The 19,344-nt window shown below is 37.0% G+C and overlaps 1 protein-coding gene across 1 annotated transcript in view; it reads right to left on the bottom strand.

The window, feature by feature from the left end:
- The window catches only part of LOC135072114 (uncharacterized), a 521,318-nt gene that overhangs the window by 162,279 nt on the left and 339,695 nt on the right, over positions 1–19,344 (bottom strand). The window contains exons 4-5 of the mRNA XM_063966067.1: positions 13,678–13,872; positions 13,070–13,221 (exon numbers count right to left, since the gene is read on the bottom strand). Of these exons, the coding sequence (XP_063822137.1) occupies positions 13,070–13,221; positions 13,678–13,872 (347 nt within the window). The remainder of the gene's footprint in view (positions 1–13,069; positions 13,222–13,677; positions 13,873–19,344) is intronic.

Here is a 19,344-nt window from a genome sequence, read left to right as displayed (position 1 = left end):
CTGCCCCTCTTCCTTGTATCTTCCTGCACGACTACGTTGCCTAGCCGTATGCCTGGTCTAAGGTTTGACGCCAAAAATCAACAACAACAAGTTCATATTAAAACGCTGAAGAGTTTTTTGATTGTTTGTTTGAACGCGCTAATCTCAAGAATTACTAGTTTGATTGAAATAATATTTTTTGTGTTGAATAGCTCACAAATTGAGGAAGGCTATAGGATATATACAATCACTCTACGACTAATAGAGCCGAAGCAGTAAAGAAAAATGTTGCAAGCACGGAAAATAGTATTTAAACTATTTTCACGCGTGCGAAGTTGCTTTTGTGGCGTCGAACCTTGGACCAGGCATACGGCTAGGCAACGTAGTCGTGCAGGAGGCTGCAAGGAAGAGGGACAGCCACAGTAGGTAACACAGGGTCGTTCAGGAGAGTGCAAGGAAGAGGTGCACCAACCGCAGTTAAGGAACGGCTGGGACGCACAAGGATAGACGCATCAAGCTCGTAAGCCTTGATAGGGTTACACTGGTTGAGGTGGCCCTTTTCAAGACTTGGAAGCCTGTGGGTAACAAGCCATTGGACGTGGAGAGGGTCATTAATTATACGTATATTTTCTACTTTTCCGACCTTTAGCGCGGGAACGGTTTATCCAAAACATTTGAATTTGGTCTTATTCAATGCAGGATTAAGTGCCCTTCAACCGTCATGAAGACCACTTTTCGATAGGGTAAGTCCTTTACGCGGTATAACCGGAAAACCGAAAAAACGCCCCTTTCGGGGGCCCCCACCACTTAAGCACAACTCCGTCGAAGTCGAAAACTTAGGAGAGTCTTAATGGGCAACCAATGAAGCCATTAAAGCAAAAAAATATTTTAGAGGAATTATTTCCGATTTAATCAATTTTTGTGTTTAATTCTACTGGCCTACTTGTCTGATAGTAAATTATTTTACGCGAATTTAATTAAAGTTATTCAAAGTCTACTTGCTGTAACTAATTTTATAATAAGTTGCAAACATTTTAAGAGTCTGGAGAAATGAAAGTTCTCTGCATTCTCATTAAACTGGCGACACTTCTTTTTTGCTGACGGCAACACTTGATAAGTACGGAACCCGCTTTCTAATTAAAAGTCCTTTCTACGACTGTTAATTTAAATTTCGCTACAAACTTGTCTTGTCAAATGTATGTACTTGCATTTTAAACCATCGTTCGTTCGTTCGTTTCAGCCAAATGACGTCCACTGCTGGACAAAGGTGTCAAATTTTAAACCATATTTGCATATTTTTTACTTGGTTGCAGAGAAAAAAGTTGTTTAGTCAATAATGTTCTACGATGTTCGTACGTAACAGAGCAGTCAGTTCAGTAGGAGGGTCATAGACCGAGTGTAAAAGGCAGTTTGGTAAAGACATAGGTAGTACACTGCTAACTCAAATTTCCAAAAAACTATTTTTTTAAGAAGCATAGGCTAAATCACTGTTTTTGAGCACGCGTGCGGATATGGTCTCTCTAAATAAAACTAGATAAAACACTATAAAATGTGAGATAGCACTTTTGCATCAGCAATTTAATTCACTTCAACTTCCAGAAAAATACATAATATTATAGTCTATCCAATACCGCTAACGAAATTCTGGAAAATTCCCTATTGGAACCCTTCCAAGAAACATAGCCTTGGCAGCTCTAACATCAAAAAGCGAAGCATTATCGATTCCATACAACCCCGAAGGTCAAGAAGAGGGTCTATTCTCATAAACTTCTGAAAAACTACACGAAATCAATACAATGACTTTGCCTTGAACTTCATAATCTAATGTAAACTTTATAACAACAAGTTAAGGTGCGTTTTTGTTGTTTTTCAAATTGCGTAGGTCGTGGTGGTTAGGGCAAGCGTAGAATACAAATCAGGGAGGGTGGGGCAAAAGGTGATATATCAGTCTGAGCTCCAACCTCCTTACAATGGAGCCTTTGAACATTAACTTCGGCTAATTCAGTCTGATACAAATTAATTAAGGTCTCTGGGATTTGGGAAACTGACTAATTAAGATTCAGATACTGTTCATACTTTTTGAGCGATTCAAAACAATTTAAAAAGTAAACAATATTTTGCCAAAAAATAAGGTTTATATTGGTAGGTTAAATTACGTATTCTGTACCTAATAGGAAAAACAATAATAATAATAATTTGAGATATACATATAAAATATTCTTAGAAAAAAAGGTAAACCCCCATTTACCACATTAAAGCAGTGACATTTTGAATCTTTTTTTTTTGTCTACAACGAGGAAGCTCTTGGCCTGTATCTCACCTGATGGTAAGTGATGATCAGGCCGAAGGTGGAAGCGAGCTTCACCCGGAATCCTCAAAAACGGAGGACATCACATGCGAAATATTACAAATCGCATGAAATTCGTGTAAATTAATTTGACCAAATACTAGGAAATTCATGCGTCTTTTTTACCCCGCTTTAATTAGGTACCTAGTTTGAATGTAAATCTTTCTAATATTCAAATCTGGGGGAATACTGTATGCAAATGCACTCTTCCTGCGTCGGCGATGTTTATTACGTTTACTCCAAGATGCCAGTATGGAATGAATATTTATTTGTGTAGATTTACTGATTCACCATCATGTCTCACATTAGCTTCACGTAATTAAAAAAATTACCCATTAAAAAACAAAAAAAAAACCAACAAAAAAAAACAGCTCCCAAGAGTCGAGTGAAAATACAACAGCAAAATCTTTTAGCTAATATGAAAGTAAGTTATCTATTGTACGAGTATCGGGCTTCTGTAATTATAAACATTTCATCGAGCTCACCGTGCTTTTTATTAGCATCTCTTTACCAGCTAGTTTACTGAAAAATTTAATTACCGGTCGACCTGAGGCAAAATAAAATGCACACAGGTCTATAGCTTATAAATTACTTAGGTATGTTTTTTCTATACTTCATAAGATCAACATCACAAGATAAAAACAAAAATCTAATAAAACTCGATACATTCATGCTGAAATGTGATTGTTTTTTTTAATAAAATATTTCGAGTTATGAATCAACATTTCATTTCATCCAAGATTACTCAGTTTTCCTTAATAAACTCCTTTAGGAGTTTAGACAAGACGCTTTCATAATAAATACGATACATTTTCCCATCCTCATATCCGAGTTTCCAAAACCTTTGAAGACGAGTTTCCATGCATTTATAATTCTCAGCAACGCACAGACCGACAAAGATACATTGAAATTTCTTACCTTCGCAAAGAGCTAATTGGAAAGTGCGAAACGAGAACCCTACATGAGCTTGCTATTTAGAAGTGTACTCTAAATCATTAGTATAGGGTAGGAATTTGCTTATTAAGGAAGGACACCAGCTTGCTACTTTTGCAGCAATTTGAAATGCACTCTAAGACATATTAGGGTAGGAATTAGCTTATCAAATGAATGATTTGCGACAAAGATAAGGGTTGTTCTGTTTAATTTTCATTGACAATTGTTAGACGGGTTTGCGAGACTTGTCTCTGGAATGCATATAGTGCAATTTAGTTTGCAACTTAAAATTAAAGATCTAGAAAATTCTTCATCAACTGTTTTTTAATAAATATAAAGTTTGATAACAATAAAATACAGCCAACTGTATTAATTAGTTTTACTCTGTTACTCTCTCAAAGTAACTAAATTAAACTCCTTTTATTGAAATGCCAAGATAAATAACAATAAAATTGAACATTTCAGTACTACAGTCAACGCTGAAACAAAACTTTATCAAACGAGAAGAAAAATAAAAGTTGCCAGACAGTCGACGCCAAAGAAAGTGCGCAACTGCTCGATTTCTTGTAGCAATTTCTAGCGTGAGACAACAATATCTAGATTCTAGACTGGCAACATGTAATGGGGACAGATGACAGGCAAACAGTGACAGTATAATAGGAGAGCTGCAGATGGTAGTGTGACACTGTGGGGGACTTTCGTAGCGTTTACGAGGTGGGATTTTTCAAGGGCAAGCTTTCGTAGCACTGCTACAGACTACGAATTGTAGCTACGAAAGGTTTATCTGTAAAATGCTACAAATTATGAATACATTCTTAGCGTTTCTACTATGTTTATCGTGTACTTTAAGTAACGGAAAATACAAAACCGTATCGATAAATGTTCTCCACTGTTTACCAACAATGTTAAAGCCACTAATGCCCGTTTTCACCATCAATCCCTAATTATGAAAACAAAATTCCTGTTATTTGTTACCATAGGGGTCACTTAGTAAAAGGGCATTAGTGTAGAATTTTGCTATGATTTTTTTTTTGAAAAAAATATGTGCTTTGCGTTTTCGTAAGATGATATTATTTAACTTTGTAACACCAGAAAAGTTTCTGTTGCAATTCTTGCCATTTCTAAAAGCTATCTGATATTGAAAATACCTTCGCTCTTTCCTGTACGTTTTGACAGAATTTTGTGACCAAAAACCATGAGATCTATTGCAAATGGAGTTTAACGTCTAATAAGATTCAACATGGCTTACAAGAAATCACGAAACGATTAAATAATAGTCGTTATAAAAGTCGTTAAGTGTAAAAGCCGCTATTAAACTAGAAGGCGATGCCCTCTTCCGCAACGTTGTCTGTTCGTTGCATTTTTGGAAAATGAAGCTTTTTCCAGCTTTAAGCTCTCGGTGCGACAGCTGATCCGTGTTAGCGTAATTTCATCATTTTAATCTATTAGTTGGAAAAAAAGGATTAGATATTTTTAGTAACAAACTGACATTTATTTATTTATTTTATTAGGTATACAAAACAGGTCAATATCGTAACAAGCAATACATTGACGGTAAAGGAATAATTTTATTCTGTCAGATCGAAAATTACGATGATTTTTCATAGAATGATTAAAAATTGTAAGCAGTGATTAGGATATCAATATTTATTATCAAATACACAGAAAAGGTCGTCGGTTCGAGTGCACTAAAAGCAGTTATTTGTTTTAAGATAAAAATATTTTCTAATATTTCGGCAAAAACTCTTAGAAAGTTATGTTACTAAATCAGTTTATAAACGAAATTTTATTTCATTTTCTTGTGCCAGCATCGTAATACTTATTTTACCATCACCATTATCTGCGTTATTCAATATAGAACTAACATAAAATACTTTAGGCATATGTTAACCATTAATCCGAACTATAAAGTAAGAGGATCACGTACTTAACCGGCACTTTATCTAATGCCATTATAAATTACCTATTATCATCTTAATGGTAATGACGCTACACGAATAGTTAATAGTTCATACACAACCCTATGGATGAAGCCGAAGGAATTTCAACTCTATGGCCGTAGAAATAGAGTAAGTTTTGGAAGTGATGATTTGGTAGAAATAGGGTCTTCAAAAATAATACTAGTCGTAAAAGTATGGATGCGTTAAAACAAGATAAGTAAAGATGGTAAATAGGGATTTTGTTAATATCTGTATGTAGGTCAATGTAAACATAAAATCTTTTAGTGAAGTAAGATATTATAATAGGTATAGGTATCTATACAATTATTAAACACTTGAAATAGGCCATCAGAAAGCCCGTTGTTTTCTCCATAACATTTTTTTTTATATAAAGTAGACAAAAAACACTTTAGACGTTTTAGGAATTAAATGACACTAAGTAGCTAGAGGTGAATAAGTCACTCCACAAATTGACCACTCTTTTAATACCCTAAAGTCAAATATGGATAACTAGCACAAACAAGCGCTACAAAATTCGTTACTCAGTCCATTTAATTTACAGTTTCCGATTGATTTATATGCTTAGCGGTACATTTGGCTGCGGTTTCGTATTCCTCGTAATTATTTCTGTTAAAAATAACAAGGGTGGGCGTTTGAAGTCCTCGGGGTCGGCTTTCAAATAACACGGACAATTACGATATCGAGGGACTCGTTACGGTGCCGTGTCGGGTGCCATGACGTCTTTTTATTATTATATTTTTTTTAACACAAAAAAATAAAAAAATCCAAGATGGAGACATGATAGACAAGTATCAGTGTCAGTCTACCGAGTGACGTCTTAATATTATTATCTTTTTATATCGAAAATAAAAAAGGTGATAATGGTGTCGAACTGGCGACTCGAGGTTCGATAGTTCGAAGCCTGTTACTGCTACAACACTATTGTATTGTGGTGATACCACTCCTTGCACAAGGATAGAGGGGTTAACAGAACTATTAAAAATTTGTGAATGCTAATATCAGGCCTCCCCAACAGTACATTTTAACAATACAAAATACATTTGATATTGAAGATTCTAAGTATTTGTTCTACATACCCAACTTTTCAGTATGTTAGAAATATGAGTACTTGTATCGTTTTTTTTTAAATAATTCCAACGTTGTCTATGTCAAACATACTCGAAGCTTCTTCGGAATTAACGAAACAAAAAATACTCATAGATGAATCCTTCACCCCCAGCGGTGGGGTGGGGGTAAATATCGGGTATCTTATTATTTTTAGTCGAGCGCCTTACGCAAGCTGTTTTAATATTTCAGTGAAAACGTGTTGACGGTAGGTAGGTTCCTACTTGAGTTTGATAGACGTTTAACGGCAGTTGATAAATGTCAAGGAGAATTAAACTAATAATAATTCGTCTACTAAATTCTGAAATAGAATTATTTACGAAATCTGACTTTTAGTTACCTTCGAAGAAAATTAAAACTATTTTTGGGTATACGAAATGTGAAACTTTTTCAATTTATTTAGGGACTTCAAACTGAAAACATTAAGTTTTTAAATCTATTGAGTGAATTCAACATTTTATGCAAGAGCGTAGTCAGTCAAACTTCTATATGTCCATCAAAAAGCTTCGACGTTAAACTATACATATCTATGTATGACCCCACTATGTTACGGTTGTCCACACAGGTGGTGACAAGAGGACCAGCTGTGCTACTAATAAAACACATGTGTATTACGTCCGTTTGTACACCATTGAGTGTGGTCTAACCAATTAGGAGTCATGACAAAAAGGGCACAACCAAATAGGTAGGTTAATCAAAAAAGAAAGAAAGAAACGTTTTAACATAATCATGTAAGTAATATTGTTTTAAGTTTTAAACGCGTCGCACGTGATTTAAACTCTTAAGAAAATTTTAGAATCCAGTTTAAGCTACAAGTTCCAATGGCAAAAATAATTTCATTCACAATAACAAAAATATTATTTTTGTGCTAGACCAAAATCTAAGCAGGCAAAGCCCTGCCATTAGTTTTTGTTATAAAAAGGCCTGAATCAATTAATTACGACTTTTTGGTCCCATTTACTGACTACAGATGCTCTACTCTATAAATGGGTTGAGTTCGCCTTACAATATTGCCTCTATTTCAAACATATTATTATAGACTAAGGCTGGGTTGCACCATCTTACTTTGACTGTAACAAACGACAAAAATTTGTCAAACACCATACAAAAATCACCGGTTATCGTTATACTTACGGTCAAAGTTTGATGGTGCAACTCAGCCTAAGAATACCCAGTGTTGCCTAGTCAAAATGTACGCTGCTATTGTAACTACTAAAAACAAACAGCTCAGCCATTCTACACTTTACGTGGGCTATAAAATACCGGCACTGCTAGCCGTGAACTTCAGCCGACCTAATCCCTGTCTATTTTGGGCCCCCGCCATAAAACTTATAAATAATAATCGGAGGGACGATGCACCGTGATAACAGCTGCAGGGAGAGGCATGCTACGGTTTGAGGTGTCTTCTCTGTCTCTCTTACTCTTATCAGAGTGATGGAGAGTGTGTAAGAGACAGATAGAAGTCGCTAGTGGAGACGGTAGCTAGAGAGTACCTGTACTGCAGAATCAAACACTGAACAGAATACTAGAGCATTTAAAATACGTTTCATACAACTATAAAAATAACGATCTGCACCTAGTTCCACTTATGGAGCCTTTAAAATGCATCAGGAGTTAATAGGTCAGCATCAAAAGTAAAGTTCTGCTAAATGTAAAAACACAACTTAAAAAAAATGGTTTGCTGATTCCATATCCATTTAACTAAAAACTTTTTCATTAATAAATTGCCAGGTTCTGTAGTTTTTTTCTTCTATTTTGTGGACATTTCACAATTTTTACTTTTTTTGTCTATGAATTTGGCAATTGATATTTCGTATTCCAATTTCAAAATTTAAAACCGCAAAATAATGCTGGCTCTACATAAATATTTTTACAATTCGCAGTCACGCAACACACCCGAGAGATGAATCGATTAGGCATTATGAATATTGATGCCGGTACGTGCTGTGTTTACAAGCGTGTCTAATTCGATTGTAATCGATTCGTACATATTTTATTAACTTTTGTTTTAAAATTAGTAATGTAACATAGTGGATTTTAAAAATAGGTGTCATTAAATCTATGTAAATGCTTCTTTCATCAGTTACGAAGTTGTTTGATGATGTTTCGACGACAAACCAATAGTTTGAACTCCTATGCTCTTTGACTCGTTCACACATAAAAATTGTAAGTAAAATGAATAAATTGTTCAACTGACCCAGAAAACGAAGAGTATTTGGGTCTTTCAGACTTATAATTACTGTGAATATTAACTTTGTAATTAACACGATCACTTACATACAAATTAATTAGGTTTTCCAATTACTTTCTTTTAACTTTCAACATTAGGTAGCAATTTTTGACTCTTTCCTAGTCACAGAATATCCCTAGTGAAATTGATAGGAAAAAAATCCTGATGAAAAAACATGATCAGGAAAATAGTAGCAAAAACATCACTCCAAATTGAACACATACCGCCACGCAACAAATCACGTCCGATATTAGAAGCGATGAATCGATTCACTATTAGGCGTTATGAATATTGATGGCACGACGTGGTGTGTTTACGGACCCGACTCGCTGCGTAATCGATACTTGTCGATGTTGCGAAGTATCTGTGAAGTGTTACTTCACTAAACTGTTTTTTCAGAAGAAAACTTTTACCAGCCAGTTACTTATACATATTTTGATTGCGTTTAATTGAAATTCAGAAAGTAAAAAGTTTTTATGTTTTTATGGCATCATAATAATATTACAAGAGTCACAGACTCTCTTGAGTTTCTTTATTTTTTAAGAGTGTTATGTATTATTTCTATACGACTTTTTTTTTATTGTAACCGTAAATATTAAGATTTAAGGAAAGGAAAGAGGTAATAACTTGACGCAAGCTAAACCACACACACTCAAAGCCACCCTTAAAAAAATAACAGTGGCAATTTGTATTTTTATCCCCTCAAAAACAAAACAGTCATGAAAAATAGCACTCACTGTCATATCAAACTATATTACTGGTTTTATAAATCGATGCCAGCTCACTAGTTCCATACAAATAGAGCACCGCTCCCTCTGGGAATCGAACCTGAGCCTACCGCACGATGCGTACGTGAGCGGAATGCCGGTACAAGTTAAAAGTCAGTGTCAGATGCATTTTTTGAGGGTAAAAGGTGGGGGGAGGGGGGGGGAGATAAGGCTGTAAGTGAAGTAGAGACGAGGGCTTTAAGTGTAATTTATTGATTCCAGAAGTTAATAAAATTATTCAATTAACGTAAAGGATTTAGAAAAGGTGACATGATGTCTGAATGACAATGATCCAAGTAGCACAAGTAGCAATTTAATAACACAAATTATTGGGTAGAGTTGATTGACTTATTTTATTGTTTACAAATCACATACCTAAACCTCTATGAGGTAGCAATGTAACATTCTGAACATCTTGCATCTACTACCCTTTATTGTTGGAACTTCTGTATCATTGCGAAGTGAATAAATGAATATGAATATGACTTTATTTTATAAAGTTGCTTTAAATGATTATAAAAAGTTTATGAGGTATAATAGGCGGCTGAAATGGCTCAATTGGACTTACGCGGCAAGGCTTAACGAAACTAAAGAACTTACATTACGTATTCTCAAAAACGATCTAAGTAATTTACTACTATTGAACGCTTACGCTATAAATATCTAGGTAATAACAATGGACCGACGACCTCATAAAGGGCGCTGGATCAGGCCGCTACCAACCGGGCGATGTGGAAATCATTGAGGGAGGCCTATGTTCAGCAGACACATCCTGTGGCTGAAATGATGACGATGAATGAGAGTAAATAAATTCAATTTCTTATGAAAGTTACATTTATTATTTGTACAAAAACTTGTTACAATTACCACAAAGGTCTAAATTAGTGCCCACTCACGAATAAACGAGCGAACGTTCGCAACAAAAACAGTCAACATTCGTGCTTTTTAGACCGCAATAATCAGCTTATCCGCCTCGGGAAATATTTTGACGAATCGAATTTGTTTTTGTGCGGGCCTTGAAAACTTCATAAAAACTGGCCACGAGCGAAACAGGGCGAGTGTGAGGGTTCCTTATGATTAAATTGGATTCGATAGTCATTTTTTACTTGGACTGGGTACAGGAGTATCTTTGTTTGTATTTAGGCTGAGTGAACTATAAGGCCGAGTTGCACCACCTAACCTTGACCATAACTACAATGTTTTTCGTATGGAGTTTGACAGACTTTTGACATTTGTTAAAGTTAAAGTTAGATGGTGCAATCCAGCCTAAGTCGATTTGTGTCATCATTAAACGCAAACAAAATGGTATCAACTCATGGCAGAATGAAGGCTGTGTTTTTATAAAAGTTTGGAGAAATACACCTAATGTCTAAATTACAATTATAACACCAAGATACCATGCTACATAAGGCACGGAAGAATAAGAAACGAAGATATTCTGAAACGCCAAGTTCCATTCAATAATAAGACCTCAAAACTTGTTTGTACACTTAACTTATGAACCGCAAAGTTTCTCTACGGAACCCCAACCCATAGATCCCAGAACCAGATGCGCGCTCCCACGGAGGCTCGTGATTGACACCGAGCCGGATCGCGATCGTCACGGGTCGCGGATTCGATTCCATTTGGAGCCTGCAGCTATAAAACGTTCTTAGAGAAATGGACGGCATTTTTATTTGGTATGGGCTTAATGTGTCGTATTGGTTTTGTATTTGAAGCGAATTTTGAAATATTTGACGTTGGTGTACATACATGTACTTGGTGGAGTTTTTCTTTTGTATTGTTTTTTGATTCAGCTATATCATGAAAAGTTGAAAATGATTACAGAACAAAAAAACAAACAGTTATTTTAGCTAGTTTATGATTTTTGAAAAAAACTGAATAAAGTTAGTCTTAAATCTGTAATCTAGTGGTTGCACACTCACTAGACATTCATAGTTTCAAAGATGTTATTGAATTTAATAGGAAAATAAATTTGATTTCACGCAATCTTCAGGCAGCCAGTAAACAGATCAACAACTCCCTCAAAGTTAATTTTCCATCTAGACGGCGATAACTGCATTCCCCAATCAATAGACGTCCCTCAGGACTGGATTGAAGACAATGAACCGTTGCTGGGACTAATATCAATCACGGGAACACCTTCGTGCAAATAGCCGAAAAAAATCCAATTTCAATCCAGCCCAGTCCCGCCAAATTGGGTCAAATCCATAACGGTCTTCTGACGTAAATCCCGAAGTTCGTATTTCGAACGAAATTACGGCCCATCGGCCAATCGGACGGCCGGTTATCGCCATCCAATGACACGGGCCCGATTACGCTGAGCGTAGTAAATTCGAAAATCGAACCAAGTTGGTTAATTACCGAAGTAACTCGGTATCGCGTCACGATCATTACGGCTCTAGATTAAATTTGAATTTGGAACTCTATTTCCGGAGACTCCAATTCGATACGTAGGCGTAGCTGCCAGTAACATAGGCAGCTTATTTTTTTTAACAAAGAAGGTTTAAATTATTTAAAGTAAGTAAAAGAGGAAAAATATTTTTAAAATATTCTTCAATCAATTGATGAACAATTATACAAGATGGTTGTTAGAGATTTTAAGAGCTCATTTTTATCGTCAATTTGTTACAGACATTGATTCAGCATCGATACGAAACCCGAAATCGAAATAGCTTCATTTATGGGAGTGTAGTGATGTTCGCTATGACTCTACGTGCGATACCGAGAGAATGAGTTGATGATTTTATTAATAGTTATCCATTGATAAATAAAATTAATTAATTGTCTTAAAAAATAACTATTGCAAAGATATTTAAATAGGTAATACACAAAACCGAACCGAAAGAAAGAAAACATGTTTATTTGGCACAAAATTACACGCACTATTAAATTACATATTTGATAGATATGATGAATGTACTCGTATTGAGACTAAAATTGAACTAAAATCGAAAGTTCTACGATAATCGCCGTTAACTCGATTTAATTCGATAAATCGATCATCCCTATAGTTGCTGATTACCAGGCTCGCTGCCTAACGAACCTAATGTATTCCCGGCTGTTTGGAGAAGGCAATATTTTAATTGGTGCATCCCGTTGTTTAAAGGCATTCTTCAGTCTGATGGTCACATTTATGCAGGGTTTAAATTAACAGAGCAATATTATTTGTAGTTCGACTACTAACGTGATAATTAGAACCGGTTGGATCAGAAAATGTAAAAATGGAGTTTGCAGCACTAACTTATCACGCCTAGCCTGTGGTATGGCAGAGCAGAAAAGGACTCATTCCCCCTTATTACAAAAAAGTTAAGCCCGAGACAAACCCTGGTTTAAAATTACATTTCCATACTAAATGTCAATTTAAACCAGAGTTCAACCAGAGTCTAACTTTTTGTAATAAGGGGGATTATCTCTCTTCTCGTGAATTTCGTAAAAGGCGAGACAAAACAGATTGGTTAGGCCTGTCCAACCTAGCAGGTCAGTATGAGGAGTTGGAGACTAAAGGTCTACGCTTGACGCGGGCGTCGGGTCGGACGCACAGCTACAATTGACGCGGGCGCATGCGTCGAGTTTCCAGCGCGGTTTGGGCGGGCGCACGCCGTCCCCGACGTCCGTAGCGGGCACCCACGCTTTTAACGTAGACTCTAAATGATGTTTTTTAGGGACTCGCGCTGGTAGCTTGAGCAGCTTTTCCAGCTTCAGAATGACGAGTACAGAAGGAAGGTACTCAAGCTGTTGTACTGACCTGGTGATCTCGCGCTGCGCCGCGTGCAGCTTGCCGGCGAGGCGGGCGGCGTCGGCCTTCCCGGCGCGCGCCCGCGCCTCCCAGTCGCTCGGCTTCACATCGCTGCGGCCGCTCCCTCGCGCATCCCTACAGCTGGTACCAGGCCTGTTCATCTCCGCGAGTTTACATCGAAAACAAAACACACACGATGGCCCACCTACAGGATACTATTCGACAAGGCCTCACATACGAGCGAACATTGACTCACGCACGCGTATTCTTGTGTATGATGGAAGAAAATAAAGAAAATGGTGTACTAAATACTGTGCAGTATTTAACTGCCTAAATAATAATAAAAACACAGAATGTACTTTATTACGTTGCCTCAAGACACTGAGAGGTAAATAAGTAATTAATATTATTCATGATAATTCATGCTAAATCATGTATTTCCTCCGCCATTTTTCGCAGTTTGGCACCTCACGTCACATCATTTTACCGAAGTCAGCCCTATAGCTTCGGCGCAGTTCCGATCACTGACGTTTGTCAACAAAATGGTGCTTGACTCTTGAGACAGGCTAAATTACACCATATTGTTAATGACATTGAGCATACATTTTTTTAAATACCTTCGCGAAGTAAAACTTCTGTACGTAGTACTTATTATTATTCTGTGCTGGTACTGACCTGGTGATCTCGCGCTGCGCCGCGTGCAGCTTGCCGGCGAGGCGGGCGGCGTCGGCCTCCGCGGCGCGCGCCCGCGCCTCCCAGTCGCCGCGCGCGCGCCGCTCGCGCTCCGCATCGCTGCGCGCCGCACCCTCGCGCTGTGGAAGAGAAGAAAGATTACTACACGATAAAAGACAAGCAGGATAGTTGAATAGGACATAATGAGGGCTATCGTTTATATACTTAACAGTTGGCACCCCTGGCGATTGACAGGACCTTACTCTATAGTGGCGCCATCTTGATGAGTGCAAAAACGATAGTCCTCCTACCACTTTAGCGCTCACAAGTTGGCGCCACTGTCTTCGCTACTAGCAAGTGACAGGACCTTACTCTACAGTGGCGCTAACTGGTGAGCGCTAAAACGATAGCCCTCATTATAGGACTACTAGGGGGTAAAGTTCAAGAAGACCTCGTGAGGTAACTACCTAAAGCAGCGCTGCGCGCCGCACCCTCGCTCTGTGGAGAGATGAAGGATTACTATACGATAGTAGACAAGCAGGATAGTTGAATAGGACATATAGGGCTACTAAGCTGAAAACTGTACTTTAGTCTCTCAAGATTGCGTGAGACCATTAAATGAAAGTTAAGATGGCGCAACATATCGCTGCGCGCCGCACCCTCGCGCTGTGAAGAGGAAGGATTAGTACGACAAGTAGGGAAATTAAATTGGTTATCTTGGTGGGACCTAGACCTCATGAGATCACTTAAGCAATGCTCTACATCACAACCTCGTGCTGTGGGGGAAAATTCTCTCAAGAAGACCTCGTGCGTGAGGTTACTAGAACAACGCTCTCTCGTGCCGTAGCCTCATTTCAAGAAGACGTAAGTTCACCTAAGAGTCACTCAGCTTTGGACAAGCTGTGAACCTTACAATATTGAAACGATTAGTACGATATCACAAATATTACTAACTACTGTCTATTAGCTACTTTGATTACCATGCACTTCATAAACGCCGACTAAATCACACTGTCACTGCAATCATGAACAAAATTGATTACCATCCAGCGAGGCAATCCATCTTGTATCGAAACTTTAAAACGGGCAAACGCCCAACTACCAACTTAAATAATGTCCATTTATCTTGAAGCGTCTCGAACAAAACCGAACCGACAATACGGTTTAAAAGTTTAAGTATCGAACGATCGCAGTTCCTTGATATCTAAATCAAATCTTTTCCTGATGCAGAACTTATTTTTAACTTTTTTTTAGTTGCGTAATTCACTTTCGGCCAGTTGCACATCCCTAAAGTATGACTTCAAAAGATGTCAAATCTTTCTCATTATGCAAAAAGCGTTTTTTCTATGTAATTTTTTTTAATTAAATTAATTTAGGTAAGTATTTAAAATATCCAAAGCATTCTATATATTTACTTATTGAAAACTGTACATCAAATTTTATTAAAGAAAGAGCCAATATACTACAAATCTATCTTCAAATCCTAACCCATGGGTTGGGGTAGTGACGTGCTTTATCATACAATCGGATAAAAATCCAATTTCGTCCGCTCCGTCCACTCGTGACGTCACATGCGTCGACATAACCTATCTGATCTGTCACCCACACATGTTGCTGGATAAGCTCTAGCTAGCGTTCGAAGTTCAAAATCGTTGGAAAAAGATATCAGATTCGAATTTTATTAAACTTTTTAGAGAGCGATACTGGCAACTTACACGCTAGATTATTTTTTCTAGCGTTCCTAGTTCAATTTAAATTGGTATTTTTGTTGTGATTTGAAAGAAAACGTCATTAATTTTTAAAAAAAGAACGCACCATTTTCTTTTTTATAAATATCCTTAGAGACAGGGCGATTCTTTCTTTCTTCGAAGAGGAAATTAAACTTTTGCGTTTCAACTTGCGGTTTTGCGGCTTAGAATCCTTTTTGTTCGCGGCTGAACGGAAAGATAAAACTTTGATTGTAAGGTTTCTAAGCTATTTCTTTTCAATTGGTTTCTGTTGCAAATTCTTTTACACTCGCAAACGAATATTGAGGATTTTTTAGAACGAGTTTTTATTCTTTTCATCTTATCTTCATCATCGTCTTTCGATAAAAATATTGAAATATGTACAAGGCTAATGCCCGTATTCACAAACGGTGCTTGCATAAGTGAGGCAGCAAATCGAACGCACAGCGTTGAATAGAGCTCTGTGATTGGTTCGTGTGAATCGTGTGTCACCCTGTGCGTTCACGCGCACTGTGAGACCTCATAGAAATTTTTCTGAATACGGGCGTTAGGCTGAGTTGCACCATTGCAGCTTATACCGGTAACCGGTGCTTTTTGTATGGAGTTTGACAGATTTTTGACGTTTGTCCAAAGTTAAAGTAAGATGGTGCAACTCAGCCTTTGAAAATAATATTAATCTGTCAGTAAAAGATAATGTCACCAAAATCAACCTTAACATTCAACTGATAAGGTTTAGGCACAAGTATACAGATATTGAAAGTTATAAATGCATTTAATTTTTGGCGCAAGGGCGTTGATTAGCAACGGGCCGCAAATGCAACGTTACAACCTACCTGCAATTTTAGTTTCTGTAGATCTTATCGGTAGGCAGTCTAAGTTACTAGTGGGAGCGTGCTATTATGAAGAATTCATGGATATTAAGTATAAAAAAGCTTTAGATAACTATGTACCTACTAACCATACTTAAAAGATATAAAAGCAAGTATTATAAGGAGCAAGCCAAGTCCACAAGGAGAAATAAGTTCTAAAAAGTCGTAAAAGAATCCCAAAGAATTAAATTCACCTTTTCCTCTATCGATCACATTCACACGCTACCGTTACGAAGTTTGTTTTGAGTAACTGAATAAGTTGTCTTAAGCTACATTATACTGTCAATTAAAATATAAGAAGCCACGATAGCCGAACTACAAAATAGAATTCCATATTGTGGCCGAACGGTGAAGGAGTCGGACTGGCCGATTCGTCACCCGAGGAACGTGGGTTCGAACCTCGCTGACGCTCAACTATTGTGGTGAGCCCACTCGTGACACAAGCATAATTTAGCTTAGTACGAGGGGTCAACGGGACTCATTTAAATAAAGCTCTTATACGGTTACATTAGGTCCGAGTAGCTTGAACTTGGACCAAACGCCAAGAGTTCGTTCGTTGCTTAAGTTTGATGAAGTTTTAATTGAAAATTAGTCTTGGCCGTATCTTGCGCAGTTCATTCGGTCCCGGCGGACCGCAAACAAAGTAATTCCCAACTTATAGGCCTAGTTAAGAGCTGATAAGCGAAGCGAGATAAGAAGATTTAGTGTGTTTTAAAAATAAGTATTAATAAGTAATTAAAAACAGAAAAACTGTTGGAGTTGGACTACATTCACCCCAAAGAGCATGTACAGTCTTTGGTTAGTTTAGTTTCCAATCGCTACCAAAAACTTTGTTTTTACTTTAGCAATGCATAATATCGTCTTTGTCGTTACTACATAATTAACTTCTAAGCTATACAGGGTCTTTATTCGTAGACGATGATTTTTAAAGATTTGAAAGAAGAAGGTTTTTGGTTCTAGGTCTCACTAAATAGGTCTTCTAATGTCTAGTTAATCATTCTTTTTAGTAGGTAAACTTACTAATTGCTTATGAAACAACGCTGAGAACTCAAGCGTAGTCTCAAGTCTGAAAAAGTTTGCCATGAAAATGTCACTGCTCAGTCCACTTATATTACATCTTACTTATTCACTACAGCTCCAGCCCTTCATGCTCAACAATTTGTTTACTTATCAAGCAAAATTCCCAACAAAACTGAGACAAATCGTGACATTAAGTGCGCATGCCCAAGTGTGCTCTATTTCGGGACCAATTCTAGAGGAAGAGCCCGAAATAGCACGCTTTTGCCCGTCAACGTTCCTGTTAAGGCACATTAACTAAGGCATCTTAATCGGTTGTAATAGAGTCGAATTTGCAACAAAAATTTATGATGTGTGGAGTGTACATTAAGCCGCTTGTACACATATTAAGCTGAGTGTACAAACACATATTTAGAGGAGTTTACACGTTATTAACATAGGACCGGTGGGTATGTTGATGAGGGAATTAGATGTTAGATTGTAGTGTTTTGTTTTTTTGGAAATTGAATGAGTTTAAGTAGAGAGTAAGAGGTTTATTAAGTTCCAGCTTATAGAACCTACCAGAGTGTATAAGTCATACCACCGGCTGATTATAAAAAATCCATGACCCTTGGAAGACTTTATTATCCCAGTAACATAACATATTATAGGCTATTATCATAGCTATAGCAGACACATATTTAGGCAAACGAAAAATGCCTGCCTCTTTTTTTTCATCGTAAAAGAGCATGTTTTTATCATCTAAAATAGAGCACATCACATTACTTTATGTGTATGTATTAACTATTTATGAAAATAAAACACACACTCACTTTTAATTCTGCGAGAGGAAAGAAACAAAAGTTTTGTGCTATTTATACCAGTTTCCGCTCACCGTCCACTGACAGATGTGCGGCTAAAAGTGCGGTAACACGTGGGGTTTATTTTTGACATAAATGGCAAATGACATGTTAAAGAACTTAATTGAATATTGCCAAGTTTTTAGAATCGTTGAAAGCTTTAAACCGGCTACTACTACTCGTAATTTTGATACTTTTCTACACAAAGTAATAATTATAAAGAGGAAAGAATTGTCTTGATTGTTTGTTTATTTGTACTATTGAATAGGTTCCGTAATTACTTTAGCGATTTGAATTTTTTTTTACCATCATATTATTTTTGATGCACATAGACGGTACAAAGTTTGCCTGGTCAGTTATAATTTACTAAATTGCTATCTGAAAATAAATTTACACACAATTTTTATACATAAATTGCAGTAGTAGACATACTCGTCTTACCCTACAAAAATTAATTGAAAATAAGCATTTCCCCGCTTATAAACGTCAGCCGGTGACAGCGAGCCCCACCTGTCAAGTTGACAGCTCGAAGTGCTGCCGGCTTACGTAAAAGCCACTCACAATAACCTGCACCCCTCATAGACACCTGATATTGTTTTTTTTAAGTATTTTATGAACAGCCTGTTGTTGTAAAGGTACTGTAAAAAAACTCGTTATCAAACCGGAGACGTTATTGTATTTTATTTTTGAAGCTTTTCTAAAAAGAAAGAAAAATTTAATAAAAAGACATAGACTTATGCCAGCCAGTAGCAATTTAGTACTAGCAGCAAAAATAGACCCATTTAAAATCATAATGTCAAAATGTAATTCGAAATTCAAACATTCCATTCCAACTCCACTCCAGCCAGTGTTGTAACCAAACATGTCTATTTCGCCCGGAAGCGACTAATTCCGCATCGCTCTGTGTGACGATCAATCAACGGCTGGACTAGTTACTACCCTACCTGCCTAGATTAACTGTCCTGCATGCAGTACGGTTGCAGTTTAGGTGGGAATTGGCACCCAAATTGCAATGCTTTCGACACTAGGTCCAGACCATTTATTTTTTCAACACCATCAAAAATTTTTCGTCGAATATAAAGCTTGAAAAATTTCATATTTTCAAACAAAAGAAAAAGCTGATTCGTAAAATTAGAGCTTTATATTATTATAACCTTGGT

Source organism: Ostrinia nubilalis, chromosome 5 (genome assembly GCF_963855985.1).
Source record: "Ostrinia nubilalis chromosome 5, ilOstNubi1.1, whole genome shotgun sequence".
In the NCBI taxonomy this organism is placed as follows: domain Eukaryota; kingdom Metazoa; phylum Arthropoda; class Insecta; order Lepidoptera; family Crambidae; genus Ostrinia; species Ostrinia nubilalis.
This window is presented reverse-complemented; position numbering and strand designations above follow the sequence as displayed.